Source organism: Solanum stenotomum, chromosome 7 (genome assembly GCF_019186545.1).
Source record: "Solanum stenotomum isolate F172 chromosome 7, ASM1918654v1, whole genome shotgun sequence".
In the NCBI taxonomy this organism is placed as follows: domain Eukaryota; kingdom Viridiplantae; phylum Streptophyta; class Magnoliopsida; order Solanales; family Solanaceae; genus Solanum; species Solanum stenotomum.
Window position 1 is genome coordinate 54,795,354 of NC_064288.1, and position 17,942 is coordinate 54,813,295.

General features: G+C 34.8%; 2 protein-coding genes across 2 annotated transcripts; both read left to right on the forward strand.

Moving 5' to 3' along the window:
- The first annotated feature begins 532 nt into the window (after window positions 1–532).
- Window positions 533–8,016, forward strand: LOC125870547 (transcription initiation factor TFIID subunit 12). Its single transcript, XM_049551002.1, has 8 exons — window positions 533–1,201; window positions 2,180–2,341; window positions 2,462–2,968; window positions 5,561–5,635; window positions 6,979–7,057; window positions 7,130–7,194; window positions 7,291–7,326; window positions 7,602–8,016. The coding sequence occupies exons 1-8, from the start codon at window positions 569–571 to the stop codon at window positions 7,728–7,730; spliced, it is 1,686 nt and encodes a 561-aa protein (XP_049406959.1). The 5' UTR covers window positions 533–568; the 3' UTR covers window positions 7,731–8,016.
- Window positions 8,017–10,049: 2,033 nt separating this feature from the next.
- Window positions 10,050–16,176, forward strand: LOC125870548 (probable uridine nucleosidase 1). The gene is made up of 9 exons (XM_049551003.1): window positions 10,050–10,454; window positions 13,470–13,585; window positions 13,718–13,777; window positions 14,053–14,235; window positions 14,323–14,427; window positions 14,967–15,063; window positions 15,167–15,274; window positions 15,516–15,651; window positions 15,857–16,176. Exons 1-9 carry the CDS (start codon window positions 10,364–10,366, stop codon window positions 15,963–15,965), a joined length of 1,005 nt encoding a protein of 334 aa, XP_049406960.1. The 5' UTR covers window positions 10,050–10,363; the 3' UTR covers window positions 15,966–16,176.
- Window positions 16,177–17,942: the final 1,766 nt, after the last annotated feature.

Consider the following 17,942-nt stretch of genomic DNA (forward strand, 5'->3'; position numbering starts at 1 on the left):
TTTTTTAAAAATAAACTTAAATTTATTTTTTTTTGGGGGGGGGGGGTTGGTAGGGTTGGGGTGGGTGGGGGGCTAGGTAGGAGGTGCGAGAGGGGGGGTCAAGGTAGGGTGAAAAAATAAAATTTTGAAATGGAAAATATTTTTTAAAACCAAACTTAAATTATTATTTTTTTTGGGGGGCTGGTTTGAGGGTAGGAACAAAATAAATTGATTTTTTCAACAAAAAAGTAATTGTAATTTGAAGTTGGAAGAAAGTTTTGGAAAATGTTTTCCTTAAGTTTTGAAGGGAAGTCATTTTCCTTAAATTTGAGGAAAATGAGTTGATTTGGAAAATATTTTCCAAAACATTTAACCCAACCAAACATGAGAAAATTAGAAAACAGAAAATGTTTTCCTTCATACCAAACACACCCAAAATGTTGATCAATTTCTTTTAGTATGAATCTAAAAAAAAGAAAAAACATGACAATTAAAAGTGAATCGAAATAATATATATTTATCTATATATATATAATCATCTCCCCGAAAAAACCTCTCAATTAATCATTGAAAATATTTATCAAATCCAATGGAGCAGAGTCAACCACCGCCGACAACGCCGGCGCCGGTGACACCCATTTCACAGCCAACTGAACAAATTCCGACATCATCTCCGGCTCCACCACCTCCTTCCTCCACCGCAATCAGTCAACTTCCTTCTACAACAACCACTACATCAGTAGCATCACAGCCAGTAAACCTAAACCCTACCACCACCACTTCAGCTACTAAAACCATTGTCACCACCACCATCACTTCAGGTACTAAAACCGTCACCACCACCACCATCAGTCCCGGCGGTACCATCACTGCTGCCGCCGCAGCACAGCAGCAAAACCCTTCAGCAGCCACTTCACAAAATGCTCAAGCAAGGCAACCCTTTGGCCGGACATGGCAACAGCCTTCACCTTTTCAACACTTTTCGTTACCTCCTCCACCTCCCCCACCACCACCTCACTCGTCGTCATCATCTTCTTCGATTTCGTCTTCTTCGGTGTCTATGCAAAACCAAAACCCTAGAGGTGGTATGGCTATGGGAGTACCTGCTCATCACCCTAGTAGCTCTTTCTCTTCATTGACGACGCCTTCTTATGGACAGCAATTTGGTGGTTTAGGTCGCAATTTGCCTGATTCTACGCCGCCCACCTCAACTACCTCACAGGTACTAAATTTTTCGCCTTTTGGCCCATCCTTTTCGTATGTGTATGCAATTGCAATTGTATGTGCCTACTATATTGTTTTGGTTTCTGAACAGCGATTTTTTTTTTGCAATTGCAGCCTAATTTATAAACTAATAATCTGCTAAAGGTAACCTCTGAAGGTCATTCATTATTAAAAAGGAGAAATTTAAAGCAGTAAAATTACTGAAACAAGTTTAGAGGAGCTCCTGGGGTAGTGCTAGATAAAGTGGATATAAAGATTACGGTGCTCGTTGAGTAGTTGAGGTGCATGTAAAATAGTTTTAGCAAAAAGTTAGATGAGTACCATGCTACGGCTAGAATGCAAACAATTCGATTTAATTACAATAATAGTTCCACATTATTGGGTAATAGAGAATCAAAATTGAAACTTTTAACATGTGTAGGGCGTAATGATGGATGTAGCCAACTGGATCAAGGCAATGGATTGTGATTTTACCATGCAAGGTTCAATTCCATCGTTCATCTACTTTTATTTCGGAGACACAGTGCAAAGTACCATAGTCAGTAGCGGGGTAAAGCTTAACATATTTGTGTTGGGGATAATTGACCATGCCATTATATTTGGTCAATACCCATGATGATTGGTGTCATCTAATGATTTTCTTGCTGGGCATGCCAAAACTTTAAACGGCAGACAAAAAATGATCTGAGGGAGTACTTAATAGTAAGAAAGACATAAAATGATTCAGGTTGCTTGATTTAGTATTCTGAGTCTGATCTTATGTAGGAATTAGGAAAGAGGTTTGCATTTCATGAACTGTAAGGTGATTTTGGATCTTGGTCACTCTGGTTTATGTGGTTAGGTCTGTTTTTGTTCAAATATGAATATGGTTCTTGAGTTAGGAATTTGCATACTTTGAATTTTTGTGTGAATTCACACCTCTGGGTTCTTGATTTACATTGTATATTGGATATTAACTGATTCTTGTTATCTGTAGGTGAGGCAGCCTATACAAGGAATGCATGGGATGGGAATGATGGGATCACTTGGTTCAACTTCACCGATGCGTCCTGCAGGGGTTTCTCCTCAGCAACTGAGACCTGTCTCCTCTTCGATTAGACCTCAGACAAGCATCAGTAGTCAGTCTGCTGCTACACAGGTCAGTAATTCCTTATGAGAGATATCAGTTCTTTGTACTTCCTTTTAATATTTGGTTGTTTAGGTTCAGGTAGCTGTAAAATATTGAGGTTATTTGTTTCTTCTTCATTTACCCTTTCAGAATTTTCAAGGCCATAGCATGTTGAGGGTTCAGTCAGTCGGATTTCCGCCGTCCCAATCACATACTACCTCTCAAAGTCCAAGGAAACAGACTCAGCCATGGTTATCTTCAGGAGCACCGGGGAAGCCCCCTTTGCCGACACCATCATTGAGACCTCAAATTAATCCTCAGTCTTTGCATCAAAGGTCCCATATTCTTGCACCGCATCAGCATACTGTTACTACTACATCTTCTGCCCAACAGTCACAGTCACAGCCTTCAGCCTCAAGTCAGTCCCAAGATCATTTGGGGCAACAGATGCCTCCATCCAGGATTCAACAATCATTATCTAATCAACCACTTGGCCGAGGTCAGGGTATAGGAATCCAGAGACCTTCATCACATGCATTGATGCAACCCACTGCAGTCCAGCCAGGACCACCTAGTAAAGCTGCTACCACTTTAGAGATGGGAGATCCTTGTACTAGGATTCTAAGCAAGAGAAGCATCCAAGAGATTGTGACCCAGGTTAGTGTAGACATGTTAAACTCGCCGTCTCCCAGTGTTGAGAATATTTCATGATCTACCTGATTTAGAGTCTTTTTCTTGAAATTATTACTATATATACCAATTTTTTTAATAAGTAGTCCTGTATAGATTGATGGAATTTAAAGGAGAACATATGTTCAGGCTTTACCTGTTTTCACTATGTCGGCATGTATATCATAGCTGGATCACTTCACAACGTTAATTTCCTGCATGCTATTTCTTGCCTGTCAAAGGAGGAGGACCTTCCACCATAAATTACGAATTTGCATTTTGCTTGTTTGATTCTCTTATCAGTGATTGGGACTTGGGATGAGGCGCAGTTGTTGGTTGTTTTCTTATGAGTACTAATCTTGAAGTTCCATGAGATAGGTGTTTTTGAAACTTGTGTTGAAGTAAGATTATTAAGCTCCATGTCAGTTGATAGGATGAGATACTTTTGCTTGCATTGTGTTGAGAATGCAGCTATACTAGATTCAGTAATTGAGAAGTTATTACTATTAACTAGATGATGTAGCTGATAAAATATGATACACAGATACAGTTGCTTTTTATTTATCGTATCCTTTAGTTTGAAATAAAGTCTTATTAAAGAATTTATCTAGTCTTATCTTTAGTCTAGTCTTACCATTTTAGTTAGATTTATGATTTAGTCTACTCTAGTCTTGTCATTTTAGTTAGATATTAAATTCTGGTATGTTTTTATTTGCTTAGATGTCTTTACTTGATCAGTAGAACATTCGTGCATTTTGTGTGGGAAGACATGTGTAACAGATGTATTGATTTGATATTACAGTCCTCTTTCTATTTATCCCCTTCCTCCTCCTCCCTTCCCTCCTCTCTCTCTCTCTCTCTCTCTCTCTCTCTCTCTTATTCTTCTCTCTCTGTACTCTTTCTCCCCTTCTTGGTCTCAGTTTTTGGTGCTATATCACACTAGGTAATGTTTATTGGCTCTTATATTGTCAGAATTTGCTGCCCAATGGCAAGATTGTACATATGATGCCTTCCTAAGTAGTGATGTTGCTTGTAAAGCTTTATCCTGTTAGCTTGCAAACTGAGATTATTTAGATGAGGGAACCAGTAATAGGTAGCTTTCCAAGTCTTTCTACCTATAATTCTTGAAGAGGCAAGTTGGCAAACCACTTAGGAAGATGTTTCAGCTTGATAGGGGATTACAAGGCAGGGAACCAGTAATAGGTAGCTTTCCAAGTCTTTCTACCTTACTTCTTGAAGAGGCAAGTTGGCAAACCTCTTAGGAAGATGTTTCAGCTTGATAGGGGATTACAAGGCAGGGAATTGAACCCCCACTACGAAGGTGAAAGTTTAGGTAGCCAAACCAACTAGGCTACCATGATTCGGCATGATAGCGACTTCAAGTTTAGCAGTATAAATTATGACTGCTTGTCTGCTACTCTGGAAGTTAATCTCAGTTATGCTGACTCGTCTGTAAATTGGTAGGGAATGAGTAGTCACCATTTACCCGAGTGTAAGGCAGCACTGCAGCTGTGGATTTTCTGGTGTGCAGTCCGTTGTAGCTTTTGGCTGTAGTACAGGAAGATTTCACTAGAAACAGTGGTTTAACTTTATGAGGATGTGCTTTTGGTTTTGAATAAACCAAATGAGTGCAATGAATGATGTGTGGGTTAATCACACATCCTAAATAATGGTGTTTACTCTGTAATATACTGTCAGGCTATTGCGTTAACAGTAATTACTAGCTATGATTTATCTGCTTGCAAACTGTTACTAGCATATTTTATTTGCCAAATATGAACTAGCATATTCTGATTGCAAACTGTCAAGAATTAGATGTTCAATTTGCAATCAGATTATGCTAGGTCTGATTGGAAGGATTCAGCTCTAGCTAGTAAATGTATGCAAACAAGATACGGAAGGATAAATATTGTTGAAAGCTTTTGCTGTTTATAAGCTTGCAGGATCCATTGATAATGTACATACTGAATCCATACATCCCATTGTGTAATAGTGATACTTCATCATAGTTGGAAGCTGGTGAAAATTTTTGTAGTTATAAATTATGATGGTGTCTGTGCTAGCTTGAATCCAATGGGCAGACCACAAGTATAAGTGCTAGGTCAACATGCCTATCAAGGTTTGAGTATATGGAAACTGAGTGCTCGGATTGGGATTTTGAACCTTGTAGGGATTTAAAGCTGGGATTTTGAGGCTACCCATATACGTCAACCACCACCCCATCCCCTGGGCGACTCCGTCAATGGTATTTCTGCCAAAAAAAAGAAATTTTTTTTTTTAATCAGTCACTGGAAATGGAGTGCCTATCACTAGTTGATGTTTTGGTAAGAGTTCCTGTTTTGGACAAAGTGACTTCTTAAAGTGTAAAGGCAGGTAAGAAAAGGAGGGGCAATCATGTTGAAATCTGAGGTGTATAAATAAATATAATAGAAGAAGCCTTGTCATTCATAGTCAACTTGCAAAATGAACAAAATCTCTCGACATTTTATCCTGTCTCTCCTGCTATTTGATTTTGGTATCAGGTGTCTATTCTCTTTGCCTTTATGATTCAATTGCTTGACCTGCATCTCTCATTGACAGATTGATCCATCAGAGAAATTGGATGCTGAAGTTGAAGACATCCTCGTTGATATAGCAGAGGAATTTGTGGAATCTGTAAGTTCATATTCTAGTTGTTTCACACTGAAATATTCCTTTCAATCTGAAATCTCACCTGACAATCTGATAGGTATATTGTAAGATTATTCTTGGAAGTACTCTAGTGGGGCTGAAGTTCTGGCCATGCTTTAATAGGATAAAGCTAGCTAGTTCATTTTCATAGATAATGCCATTACTTTTTAGTTGTGCAATTCCATTCAGCTTAATGTGGTAAGATCAGGGGTATTTATCCCGAAAAAAACAAATAAAGAGAATATGGTGAGCTCAGGGGTACGCGGTTTCATTTATTGCTTACTTCCTGTTAAGTACAAGAAAGGTTGAAATTGCACCTGATCGAGGTCTCTGTTTGTACTGAACTATGAATTTCTTTGTAGATGAACACAATGAATTCTAGGAAGCAAGGATATAAGATTTTCCCTTAGATCCGACTATTCTGCATCAAGTTTTCTTTTTTGTGTTATGTAGGCAATAAGCGTATGTTCTTAGTTTTAAGGAAAATTTCAGATTTGCTCCCTTTGTCATTCAAGTCCTTGTTTTATTTATGAGATAGACTCTTCCTATGCAGATCAATGTCTTTTTTTTCTTTCAATTGGATATTGCTTCTCTTGAAATGAAATTTTATGTAAATGCCAAGCGATTTGGGAGCTCATTTCTTGTAGCTATATTATGTGTGATTCTACAAATCTAAAGGGGGGAGTACAGAGGAGGGGCTTGGAAAATTGTTGCAAATTCTCTCTTCAAATTAGCCGTTCCTTCTCAGTTTCTGTGTTACAATTAATGCGTGAATCTTTTCTGGAGGATTCATGTGACAGATAATTGATATCAACATCCAGTACTTTATGGTTACTCCAAAAATGTTGTGGCAGGAATTAAAAATTGGGAGATGGGTTGAGGGAAAGAAAACTAACGGGAGAGGCAGTATTAGTTACTTAACAGGGTGAATGCAGCTAATGGATGTAAAACAATCTTTGGGAAGGTAATATCAGCTCTAGTAGGATTTGTGAATTAAGACTCACATTTATTGAACTTGTAGCTCTGGTAACATGCGGAGGACCTGAATCTCCTTTTTAATTCGGGGTGGCTTAGGGTAGGAGGAAAGGGAAGGCTGATCATTCCTCACCTAGAAAGTAAGAGTTCTATAATGAGTTGCTCATTCATTCTACACCACGGCATGTAAAATCTGAGTTCTGAATTATTATTTTTTTCCATATTTGTTGGGTGGTTTAAGTTGATATCAGAGTCCCTTTGGACCTGTATATTCTCCAGCCAAATGACAATACTATGTTAACAGCGCGTTTCTCATTTTTGTACTGGTCCTTAACTACTTCCTGCTTGACCAGATTACCACATTTGGCTGTTCATTGGCCAAACATCGAAAATCCAATACATTGGAAGCAAAGGACATCCTTCTGCATCTTGGTAAGTTACTTTCTACTCCTGACTGGTCCAACATTATGCAGTACCTAACCTATTAAAGTGTATTTGATACAGAAAGGAATTGGAATATGACTCTCCCTGGTTTTGGCGGGGATGAAATCAGAGCCTACAAGAAGCCAGTGAGTTCAATACTACATATTTAGACTTCTTTGTGATGTAGTCTTTATTTTCCAATCTTTTCTTGTTATCTGATTGTTTCTTTTCTGGTTTCTCAGTTAACAAGTGACATCCACAAGGAGAGAATAGCAGTGGTAAGTTAAATTTTTTACTTTGTCTTATTGCTTGTGATTGGTTTCGTCTTTACGTATCTGTTTCAAAATGAGAAGATAATGTGACATTAACAGAGACAGATCCAAGATTTGAACTTTATGAGTTTATAACTGTGTTCTAAACTTAATCTGAAATTCTCAACCAATATACATGGTTTGAGTCAAAGTTACTGTTTTGCCAAACCCTGAAGTCAACCTTTGGTCCCGGTGATATATATCGGTCATTATTAGCTGATCAGTCGTTGTTCGTTTGACAGATAAAGAAATCGGCTCTCGTGGCCGAGATGACAAATGCAAAGGGCCCAACACAAACTGGTGGGAATATGAAAAGCCATTTAGCAAAGAGTGCAGCTAATATTTTGGGTTCCCCTAATGCCAAGACATGAGAGCTTGTGCATTATGATGAAAACAAAAGGCAGGAAGAATTTTTTACTGACTTCACAGTAAAATTAGGACGAGATCTTTTTACTTCCATGTTAAATTAAATTTCTTAACTTATAATTAGTATTGAGAAAAGAAAAAAAATGAAATTGTATTATTTTGTTTTTGTTCAAATGGAGAAAATGTGGGAAGGGATGTATCACTTTTATGGTGATATTTGTCATATGTAAATATTTTGTTTAACAGATTATTGACCCGTCCATTTGTTCGATTTTTGCAAAATATATATATATCGGCGTATGTATTATGACTAAGTTATCGATAAATTTCTTGTATTTTAAAATCAAACACTTCATTATTCAATTTTGTTAGGTGTTGAAAAGTCACTTGCATCAATCCATGTGCATGTGAAATTATTGAATGGATTATTATATATAGTTCCATGTAATTTCCAGGTCATATACATGTGCTATAGCGTGCAATAATTTATGTCCAACAACTTTTTAATAGCAAAATAACTAACAATATTCTCTTTACTTATATGCTTATTGTTGAGTAAACCTAATATTGTGAATAATAAATCTTTACTTGTGAGTTTTCTCGCACGCTACTTAAGTGGTGATGGCTCTATTTTTCGTACCTGGTAAAGTAAAGCTTGATTTTTTATCTTCATTTCATTGAAATGTAATGCAAAAAGTTTTTCACTCTCCACCCTTTGTCATTCTTGTTTCACTAACTAGGAGGTAATTTAAGAATATCCTTTTAGTTTGTATCAAAATACAATAAATTACATTATTATTTTTTAATATTTATTCTTTGAGTTGGATAAACCTACAATTCCTTAAAGATCCTCATCATAGATGGTTATTCTTTGTTTCTTAGTTTAACAAGAAGTAATTATTGTCTTTTAGGGTTTGATTGATGTCACATGTTGTTTGAGCTATGGAAATATTTTTTTTAAAAAAATAGAAATATAGAGTAAGGGTATGACTTATGTATAATAGATTTTTGTGATTCAGTTCTTCCTTAACTCTTGCTCATAGTGAAAACTTAGTGCACCAGACTGTTTTTTATTAATATAATAATAATAATACGACATAAATTACCATCAAATAATCACTTATTCACAAATTTTGTGTGGAGAAATGGTTTTCATGAAAAATTTATTTGGCTTTGCTCCATATTATCCTTTACGAGTATTTTAGTAATTAAGTTCTATAGAAATTAGACGATCTTATTGATCAAATTACCTAGCGTTGAACTCCTAAAACCACATAACATGCAAAGATCTTAATTGGGTCCAATATTGTGTTTTTGGATCAACAAATTGATCAAAGAAAAATCGAATAAAATCAAAATCAAATCCAATCTTGTATATTAAATTAAATCTAGAGCTCTCTTAATCCATATTAAAAAAAACAATTTAGTCTATAATTGTCATAACATTAATAGTTATTTAGAGGAAAAGAAACCCATAAAAAGGAATGAAATTTCACACTATGTATTTTGGTATCATCTTCTAAGTGATTTAATCAAAGAAAATATGCTATGGTATAAAATTTTTAATTCTCTTGATGAAAATTTTGACTATCACGATAAGTACTCCTCCATCTAGGATGGATCTAGCATATATTGTGCATGTTCACGGGTTATTATTGTACATTAACTTGAAATTTATCGAAACATATAAACTTTTTTTTCCTGAATTCGCATCTGCCTATAAGATCAACATGAAATCTTAAATTTGAGCTCTGAAAATAAAATTGTCTTTAATTTTTGGATTCTGAAAGCCAGGTGAAAAAACCAAAGAGAGTGCGAATCGAATTAGGGTGCCAATACCAATTTACTCAATTATTATTGTATATAATTGACTTGAGATCGCCGCAGTAATTTATAAACTTCAAATTATGAATTTATCGCTGCCTATAATGTCAACATGAAATATTGAGGATCAAGTTAGTATGCCAATTTACCAACTATTATTATAGAAATACATAATCTTCAAATACTGAATACACCTATGCAGCTATACCATCAATATGAGGTCTCCAATTTGAGCCTTAAAAATAAATATTATCTTTAATTTTCAAATATCAGATGCGGAGTAGAAAAAGCCAAAGAGAACACAATGTGAATCAAATTAATTAAGATATCATTTTATTCAATTATAATTATATATTAACTCGAAGTCCTTCAGAAATTTATAAATTTCAAATTATAAATCGAATTTTGTCCATAACATCAATATGAGATCTTATGTGCAAGCCTCAAAAATAACAGATATCATACATCGAGTGAAAACCACAAGGGAATCAAATTAAGATCCACATATTCTTATCTACTTTTCTTTCCCAAACTCATATATATTCACACATAGCACAACTCTATAAAACAAGAAAAGGAAAAGAAAAAAAAGGAGCTGAGTTTTTTAGAAAATTCAGCTCATCATCAGAGCTGACTCTTACAAATTCTTATCCTTTTTTTCACTTATTAATAAATCCTACAAAAAAAAATTTCTTATTCTATGATTTGATTTTTGTTATCATATTGCATTTTCATTGTCTTCTAGGTCCCAAAATTCCCCTTTTTCTTTTCTTCAAAAAAGTTTCCCTTTTGAATTTTTGAAAAGTTTTCAAGAATGTCGATTTGTGATGGTTATTTGGTGGCTTCCAACAATTCTTTTGCTAAGCAACGTGAAAAGATTATTATTGATACTGATCCTGGTATTGGTAAGAATATTCTTCTTACCCTAAGAATAAATTTGTTTAAAGTTGGGAACTTCAGCAAATTCTGCATTTTTTTTGTGAATTTTAGCTAATTTTTTAGTTAATGGTAATGGGGTTTTAATTTTGTTGGAGAAATAGAGGGCCCCTTTTGTTTAAAGCTGGGAACTTTAGCAAATTTCTGCATTTTTTTTTGTGAATTTTAGCTAATTGTTTAGTTAATGGTAATGGGGTTTTGATTTTGTTGGAGAAATAGAGGGCCCCTTTTGTTTAAAGTTGGGAACTTTAGCAAATTTCTGCATTTTTTTTTTGTGAATTTTAGCTAATTGTTTAGTTAATGGTAATGGGGTTTTGATTTTGCTGGAGAAATAGAGGGACTTTTGTTTAAAGTTGAGAACTTCAGCATTTTTTTCAGTTTCTTGATTTTGGGTGTTGTTTGTTTTTTCATGAATGAGTTTAATGTTGAGAGTTTTAGTTATTGGCTGAATTGTTATTTGATGGTGTCTAGAGAGGATAGGGACCCCTAACTTGGGAAGTAGAGAGTTGTTTCCGATAGACCCCACAAGTGGGGTACGGAGAGGGTAGGGTGAACGCAAACTTTATCCCTACTTTGGGAAGTAGAGAGTTGTTTCCGATAGACCTTACAAGTGGGGTACGGAGAGGGTAGGGTGAACACAAACCTTATCCCTACTTTGGGAGCTAGAGAGTTGTTTCCAATAGATCCCACAAGTGGGGTCTGGAGAGGGTAGGGTGAACGCAGACCTTATCCCTACTTTGGGAGGTAGAGATGTTGTTTCCAATAGACCCCACAAGTGGGGAGAGGGTAGGGTGAATGCAGACCTTACCCTACTTTGGGAGGTGGAGAGGTTGTTTCCAATAGACCCCACTTGAGGGTAGGGTTAACGTAGACCATACCCCTACTTTGGGAGTTAGAGAGATTGTTTTCGATAGACCCTTGGCGAATTGTTTATGTGATGATAATTGGGTTTGATTATGCTAGACAAATAGATGACCCTTTTGTTTAAAGTTGGGAACTTTAGCTAATTTCAGCATTTTTTTTCCAGCTTCTTGAATTTGGGTGTAATTTGTTTTTCAGGAATGAGTTTAATGTTGAAACTTTTAGTAAAATAATTGTTTGATGGTAATTGGATTTTGATTTTCTTAGATAAATTTTTTGTTAAATCTTCTACCTATTTGTTTAAAGTTGGGAACTTTAGCAAATTTCAGTCTTTTTTTTTTCAGTGTCTTGAATTAGGGTGTTCTTTTTTCATAGATAAATTTTAAGTTGATATGTTTAGTGATTTTTTTAGCTGTATTGTTTGTTTGATTAGAATCGGGTTTTGAGTTTCTTAGACAACTAGATGACATTTTGGGAAATTTTGTATTGTTTCGGGAGTTCTTATGGGAATGTGGTATCTTTTCGGGGATTTAGTTTTGTGTACTTGAAGATTCTTCTTTTTTGTTGCTAAAAGTGCAAAGGGAAGGGCAGATTCTATATAGAGAAGGGGTCCAAGTTACTTTACTGTGTCCATTTTGATAACAATAATCAGATATAATATATTCTCATTCTTTCTGAAATTTGTGAATTTTGGGATTGTTTCAGTTTGTTTTGAAGAGAATCTTTGAGATAAAGTAGCTTTTCGTCATCCTAAATTAGCTGTACTTTTAATATATGAAAGTATGCAATAAACTTTATATATGATCTTTTCTAATTTTGAGACTTCTTTTAGTCAAGGAATGTTTTGTTACTTTCATAAAGAAATCGGGAGATAGTACTAACACATAGGCACCTAAGAAATCATATTATCTTTTCTGATAAATTTCTCAAGGTAGCTTCTATAATTCTCTTGATTCTTCGGTAACAACTATAGAAGGATTTTCGTTTGCTAACTTTGTTTATGTAGTACTCACTCTTAACTATTAACAATCTGTAACATCACTCTGGGCTGGAAACTTCGAACTTCAATAATATTGAGGAAGCTAAAGTAGCAAAGATGGTTGGCTGTTATAGAACAAAAGGACAAGACTAAATAGCAATATGAGTATGCCGTGAGTTCTATACTAGAGAGAGTAAGAAAAGAAGAATCAAATAAATGCAACCTGTGAAACCAAACCAAAATCCAACTAGAGGAAAGTCGTTCTTTGATCAGAGAAAGATGTCTTCGAGAAGTGAAAACACAATGCAATAGCAGGATGTTTTCCTTGAATGTCTGATTTCCTTCTGTTTTCTTCCTTATCCCAAAAGAGCAGAGTTGATGAGGTTTCCCAGATCGAGAAGTTTGAAGGAAGCTTAGCACTTATCATAGGTTGGAACAGCTTCCCCTTTCTGTTCTGAAATCTCGTTTCCGGCAAAGTTATTTTCTTCGTGAAAGAGGAAATTTTGCGAGAGCATATCTTGTGGTGACGCTTTGGCATATAAGTTGTGTTTCATTCAAGTAGAAACAANAAAGATGTCTTCGAGAAGGGAAAACACAATGCAATAGCAGGATGTTTTCCTTGAATGCCTGATTTCCTTCTGTTTTCTTCCTTATCCCAAAAGAGCAGAGTTGATGAGGTTTCCCAGATCGAGAAGTTTGAAGGAAGCTTAGCACTTATCATAGGTTGGAACAGTTTCCCCTTTCTGTTCTGAAATTTCTTTTCCGGCAAAGCTATTTTCTTCGTGAAAGAGGAAATTTTGAGAGAGCATATCTTGTGGTGACGCTTTGGCATAGAAGTTGTGTTTCATTCAAGTAGAAACTAATGCACTTTTAGTAATATGATACTTGGTGACTCATCAACCAGGAAAAAGATAAAAGTATAATACTTAGTGATGCTTGAAAAAATATCAAGAAATTCTTTCATTTCTATCGTCTCAAATATGGGGGATAAATTGTGCCGGTGAATGAAAATGAAAGACTCATATCTCTCTCATAATAGGTATTCAGTAGGCTGAGTTGTGTTTGTGTGTTTCCTGATAAGCTTCATGTTCGATGTGGTTCCCATTAGTCACATTGGAGCTAATTTTGTTTTCGTTGATAACAGATGACAGTATGACAATACTAATGGCATTTCAGACACCAGAAGTTGAGATCATAGGCTTGACTACAATCTTTGGCAACGTTACCACAAAAAATGCTACACGAAATGCATTACTTTTGGTATGTTTTTAATTTTATTTGTATTTATCTATATTTCTCTCCTTTCATCATATTTAAAATTTCCATCTTCTAGATGTTTGTGGATCAAGTTCTTGATCAATTACTTCTTTAACTTAATTTGCAAAATGATAGTGTGAAGCTGTAGGATATCCGGATGTTCCCGTGGCAGAGGGTAGCTCTGAACCTTTGAAGGTACCGTATATTCCTTCTAACAGCAACAATTTATTCTTTTGCAATCTCACATGCTATTCCAAAGATACAAATGATTGCAGCATCACTTGAAGATACCAAACATGAAGCTAATTTTTAAACATTTTTTCTACTGCATAGATATATATTAGAATAGATTAAAGAGTAAAAACGATAATTGCTTTTACAGGATTTTTTCTGTTTAGTTTATGCTTAGTTTCCTTTCTCCCTTGTAGCTTCTCAACAGATTGTCACCTAACTCTTGTTTCTTGCTATAGGGAGGGGAACCACGTGTTGCAGACTTTGTTCATGGCTCAGATGGATTAGGCAACTTATTCTTACCTTCTCCAAACTCAAAGAAAATCGACAAATCTGCATCTGAATTCTTGGTGGAAAAAGTTTGTGAATATCCTGGTGAAGTGTCGATACTTGCACTGGGACCATTGACAAACTTGGCTTTGGTACGTTGTATCTCAAAACTTCCACAACTTTCAAGTTTCTGATTTCACCTTGCATTTACCAAAAATTCATCGTTATCTGTTGGTTAGGCTGTCAAGAGGGACTCAACCTTTGCAAGCAAGGTGAAGAGAGTGGTTGTACTCGGTGGTTCCTTCTTTGCTTTAGGAAATGTTAATCCTGCCGCAGAAGCAAATGTGAGTGATTTCTTCCCCAATGGGGGTATATAAAGAGTATAGTTTTTCCAATGTTTTACAATTCCTTTTTCAAACCTGCGTTGATATGCTTTTTTGAGCCAATGGTCTATCGGAAACAACTTTTCTCACAAAAGTAGAACACCCTTCCCAGACCCCATTTGTGAATGTACATTTGGCAGGCTGTTGTTGTTGTAATGTATTACAATGTGGAAGCATGTTTATGTAGTTGTTTGGTCCTGTAATGTCTTGCAAAAACATCTCTTTAATATTTACCATGCATTACGTAGAAATGTTTAGTTGACAACAAGTTCTCCTTGAAATTTGAGTATAATATGGGTCCTTTTTGGCATTATGCCAGCAGAAATACTAGGAATTCTTGTGTAGTATACATCATTTCATATAGTTGTGAACGTCTATAAGCTCAACGTTTTTTCCATGTTCGCTTATTCGTTATGCAAAGCTGAAGAAACGGTCTTTGTTGTATTCATTGATCCAATTTGTTACTGTTTACTCATTTGCTTAGTTTTCTGACGAAGCAGATACATGGAGACCCTGAGGCTGCTGATGTTGTGTTTACGTCGGGTGCAAATATTGATGTTGTAGGCATCAACATTACAACACAAGTCAAATTGAAAGGTGAATTTCACCGCTTAAATATGTCGAATGCTTCTATTTTTTGCTCCTTTAATTGTATAATTTTGTTCACCTCTTAAATAAGAGTATGCTTCCCTGCTTTTAGATGCTGATCTTGAAGAACTAAAGCAATCCAAAGGAAAACACGCTAAATTTGTGTGCGATATGTGCAAATTTTACCGTGATTGGCACGTGAAATCAGATGGTGTCTATGGTAATTTCTGCATTCTTATATTATTTTTGGATGACTGACAGTGCTTCTTAAACCACTTTCTTGCATTTATCTTGTGATCATCTCTTATCAATTGGCGCTCAGACTCTTCAAAAATGCTGCCACACCTATGTCGGATCCTCCAAAAATGCACCGCTTTTAGAGGATCCAACATGCACCTGACGACATTTTTGAAGAACATAGGTTAGGCACCACTGATAATAATACGCCGTCCTCTTTGCAGGAATTTTCCTACATGATCCTGTTAGCTTTGCTGCACTAGTTCGGCCTGACCTCTTCACCTTCAAGAAGGGCGTTGTGAGGGTTGAGACACAGGGCATCTGCATTGGGCACACCTTGATGGACCAAGGGCTAAAGAAGTAAGTACTTGCTATGTTACTCGGAACACTCCAAAAATGTTGCCACACCAGTGTTAGATCCTCCATAAATGCACACTCCTAGAGGATCTGACATCCATTTGTCAACATTTTTGAAGAGTCCGAGCAACACAGAGTATTTGAACTTATTTTTCTCTTGCCTATAGCGCCAAACTCTGTATTAGAACTAATAAATCGTTATACTTAGGTGGAATACGAGCAATCCTTGGACAGATTATTCCCCGGTTTCAGTTGCGTGGACAGTTGATGTGGACGAAGTTCTGGATTATATAAAGAAAACGTTAATGAAACCGTGATTACCATTGGATCTATCGGTCTCTCCCACGTGTGAATCCTGCTCGGGAGATCGAGGAACATCGTGTTTTCTAACATCTATTACAGCAATTGTTCTTAATCTTCATTTTTCCCTCCATTCCTTGCAACTAAATAAACCTCAGTTAGTTCTGGGAAATATGTAAAGGACTTATAAAATGGAGGTCATTTTCATGTATGTATTCAAATTGAAATTGGGTGTCAATTGTCATATAATTAATCTTCCTTCCATTTTTTCTTGATTTTTTATTTGGGTTCGATATTTCCATTCTGTTGCTATTGATGTCATGTTTAACCAGAGGTTTTGAGTTTGAGCTTTAGAAACAACGAAATTCTTGGTAGGGAACATTGATCCCTTAAATGAATTTTATACTATGTGAGTTTTACTTGATTTTCCTTTCCTCTTTGTGGGAAAGAAGAAATGAAATTTAGGATAATCTTTTCATAATTAGAAAAATGTTTTAGGAGTATTCACAAATAAAATTTTGGTTCATTATCAAATGCAAATATAATTTGGAATCTCTATAACAATTTTTATATTATAGAAAAAGTTTGTTAGAATTGATTTTTCATATATTATTTATAATAATATTCTATTAACACGACAAAAAAATATCCAGATAAATGATATCGTTATAAAACTTTCATTTAATTGGAAATATATAATATTAAACAAAAAGAAAAACTCATTTGATATATTAAAGTTACCTTTTTATATTTTTTCCTTCTATGTTCACGTTTACGTGCAAACTTTAATTTTCTTTTCCATTTAATAAGCAAAGTTTTTGGATAGAGTTGAATATTACTTAATCAATTTTTTTAGAGGATAAAACTTCCAAGCAACTCTAAAATTATTTGTGTTTTTTTAAAAATAGAATAAAATCTCATTATATAAAATTATTTGTGTTTTTTTTTAAATAGAATAAAATCCAAATAATTTAATATATATCATTAATGTAATCTAATCTATCATAACAAATTTATTTATCATTTATTATATGTTATCAATTCACGTCGTTCAATAGATTTACCTGTAATTACTTTATAAGTAATCTGATTGGGTAAAGTATATTACGTTTAGACCCTTAGTAAGGACCGTCCATCCGCCTCTAATCAAGAGAAAAAGAAAATGCTACATAATTTCTTCACTTTGATTTAAATAACTAAATCCCTTTACCTATAGTCAAACTTCTTTATGATAGTCATTCTCTACAAGAACATTTTACTTTAATAACCATATTTTCTATAAAACTGAACTTTCATGTTATATTATATGTTCTCTATGACAAAAAAAAAAATCGAAAACAAATAACATAGTTTTAAAAAGGTTTAACTATAGTTGACATATTTGCAATGCAAGATGCTCCAAGTACAATCATATTTTCTAAAAAAAATTAATTATCTAAGTAATACTAACATTTTTTTTTAAAAAAATGTAGAAAAGAATATATCCCATCTTTTGCATTATGGTTAATTTTCTATTTTAAAAAAAGAAAAGAAAAAGAAACCCACCAATGTGAATATGAAAATAAAAAACTTAATAAACCTTTTCCATGAACTTTGTGCCACTGACCAAATGGCCCTTTAGTTAAATTGGTAAAGATCCACTTATTATTACTCCCTCTGTCCCAATTTATATGACTCACTTTTCTTTTTAGTCAGTCCAAAAAAGAAGGACACATTTCTATATAAAGTAACAATCTAACTATAAAATATATATTTTTTCCTTAATGAAATGATTTACAGTTACACAAATTTCTATCATTCATTGTGGACCACAAGTTTTAAAAGTCTTCCTTTCTTTTCTAAATTTTGTGCCGAGTCAAAGTACCTCATATAAAATGGGACGGAGGGAGTATTATTTTATTTATTTATTGAAAAAAAAACAAATTATACTCCACCAATCAATGTCCCCTCATATTCTTTATTATTTTATTTATTTATCATATCTATAAATACGT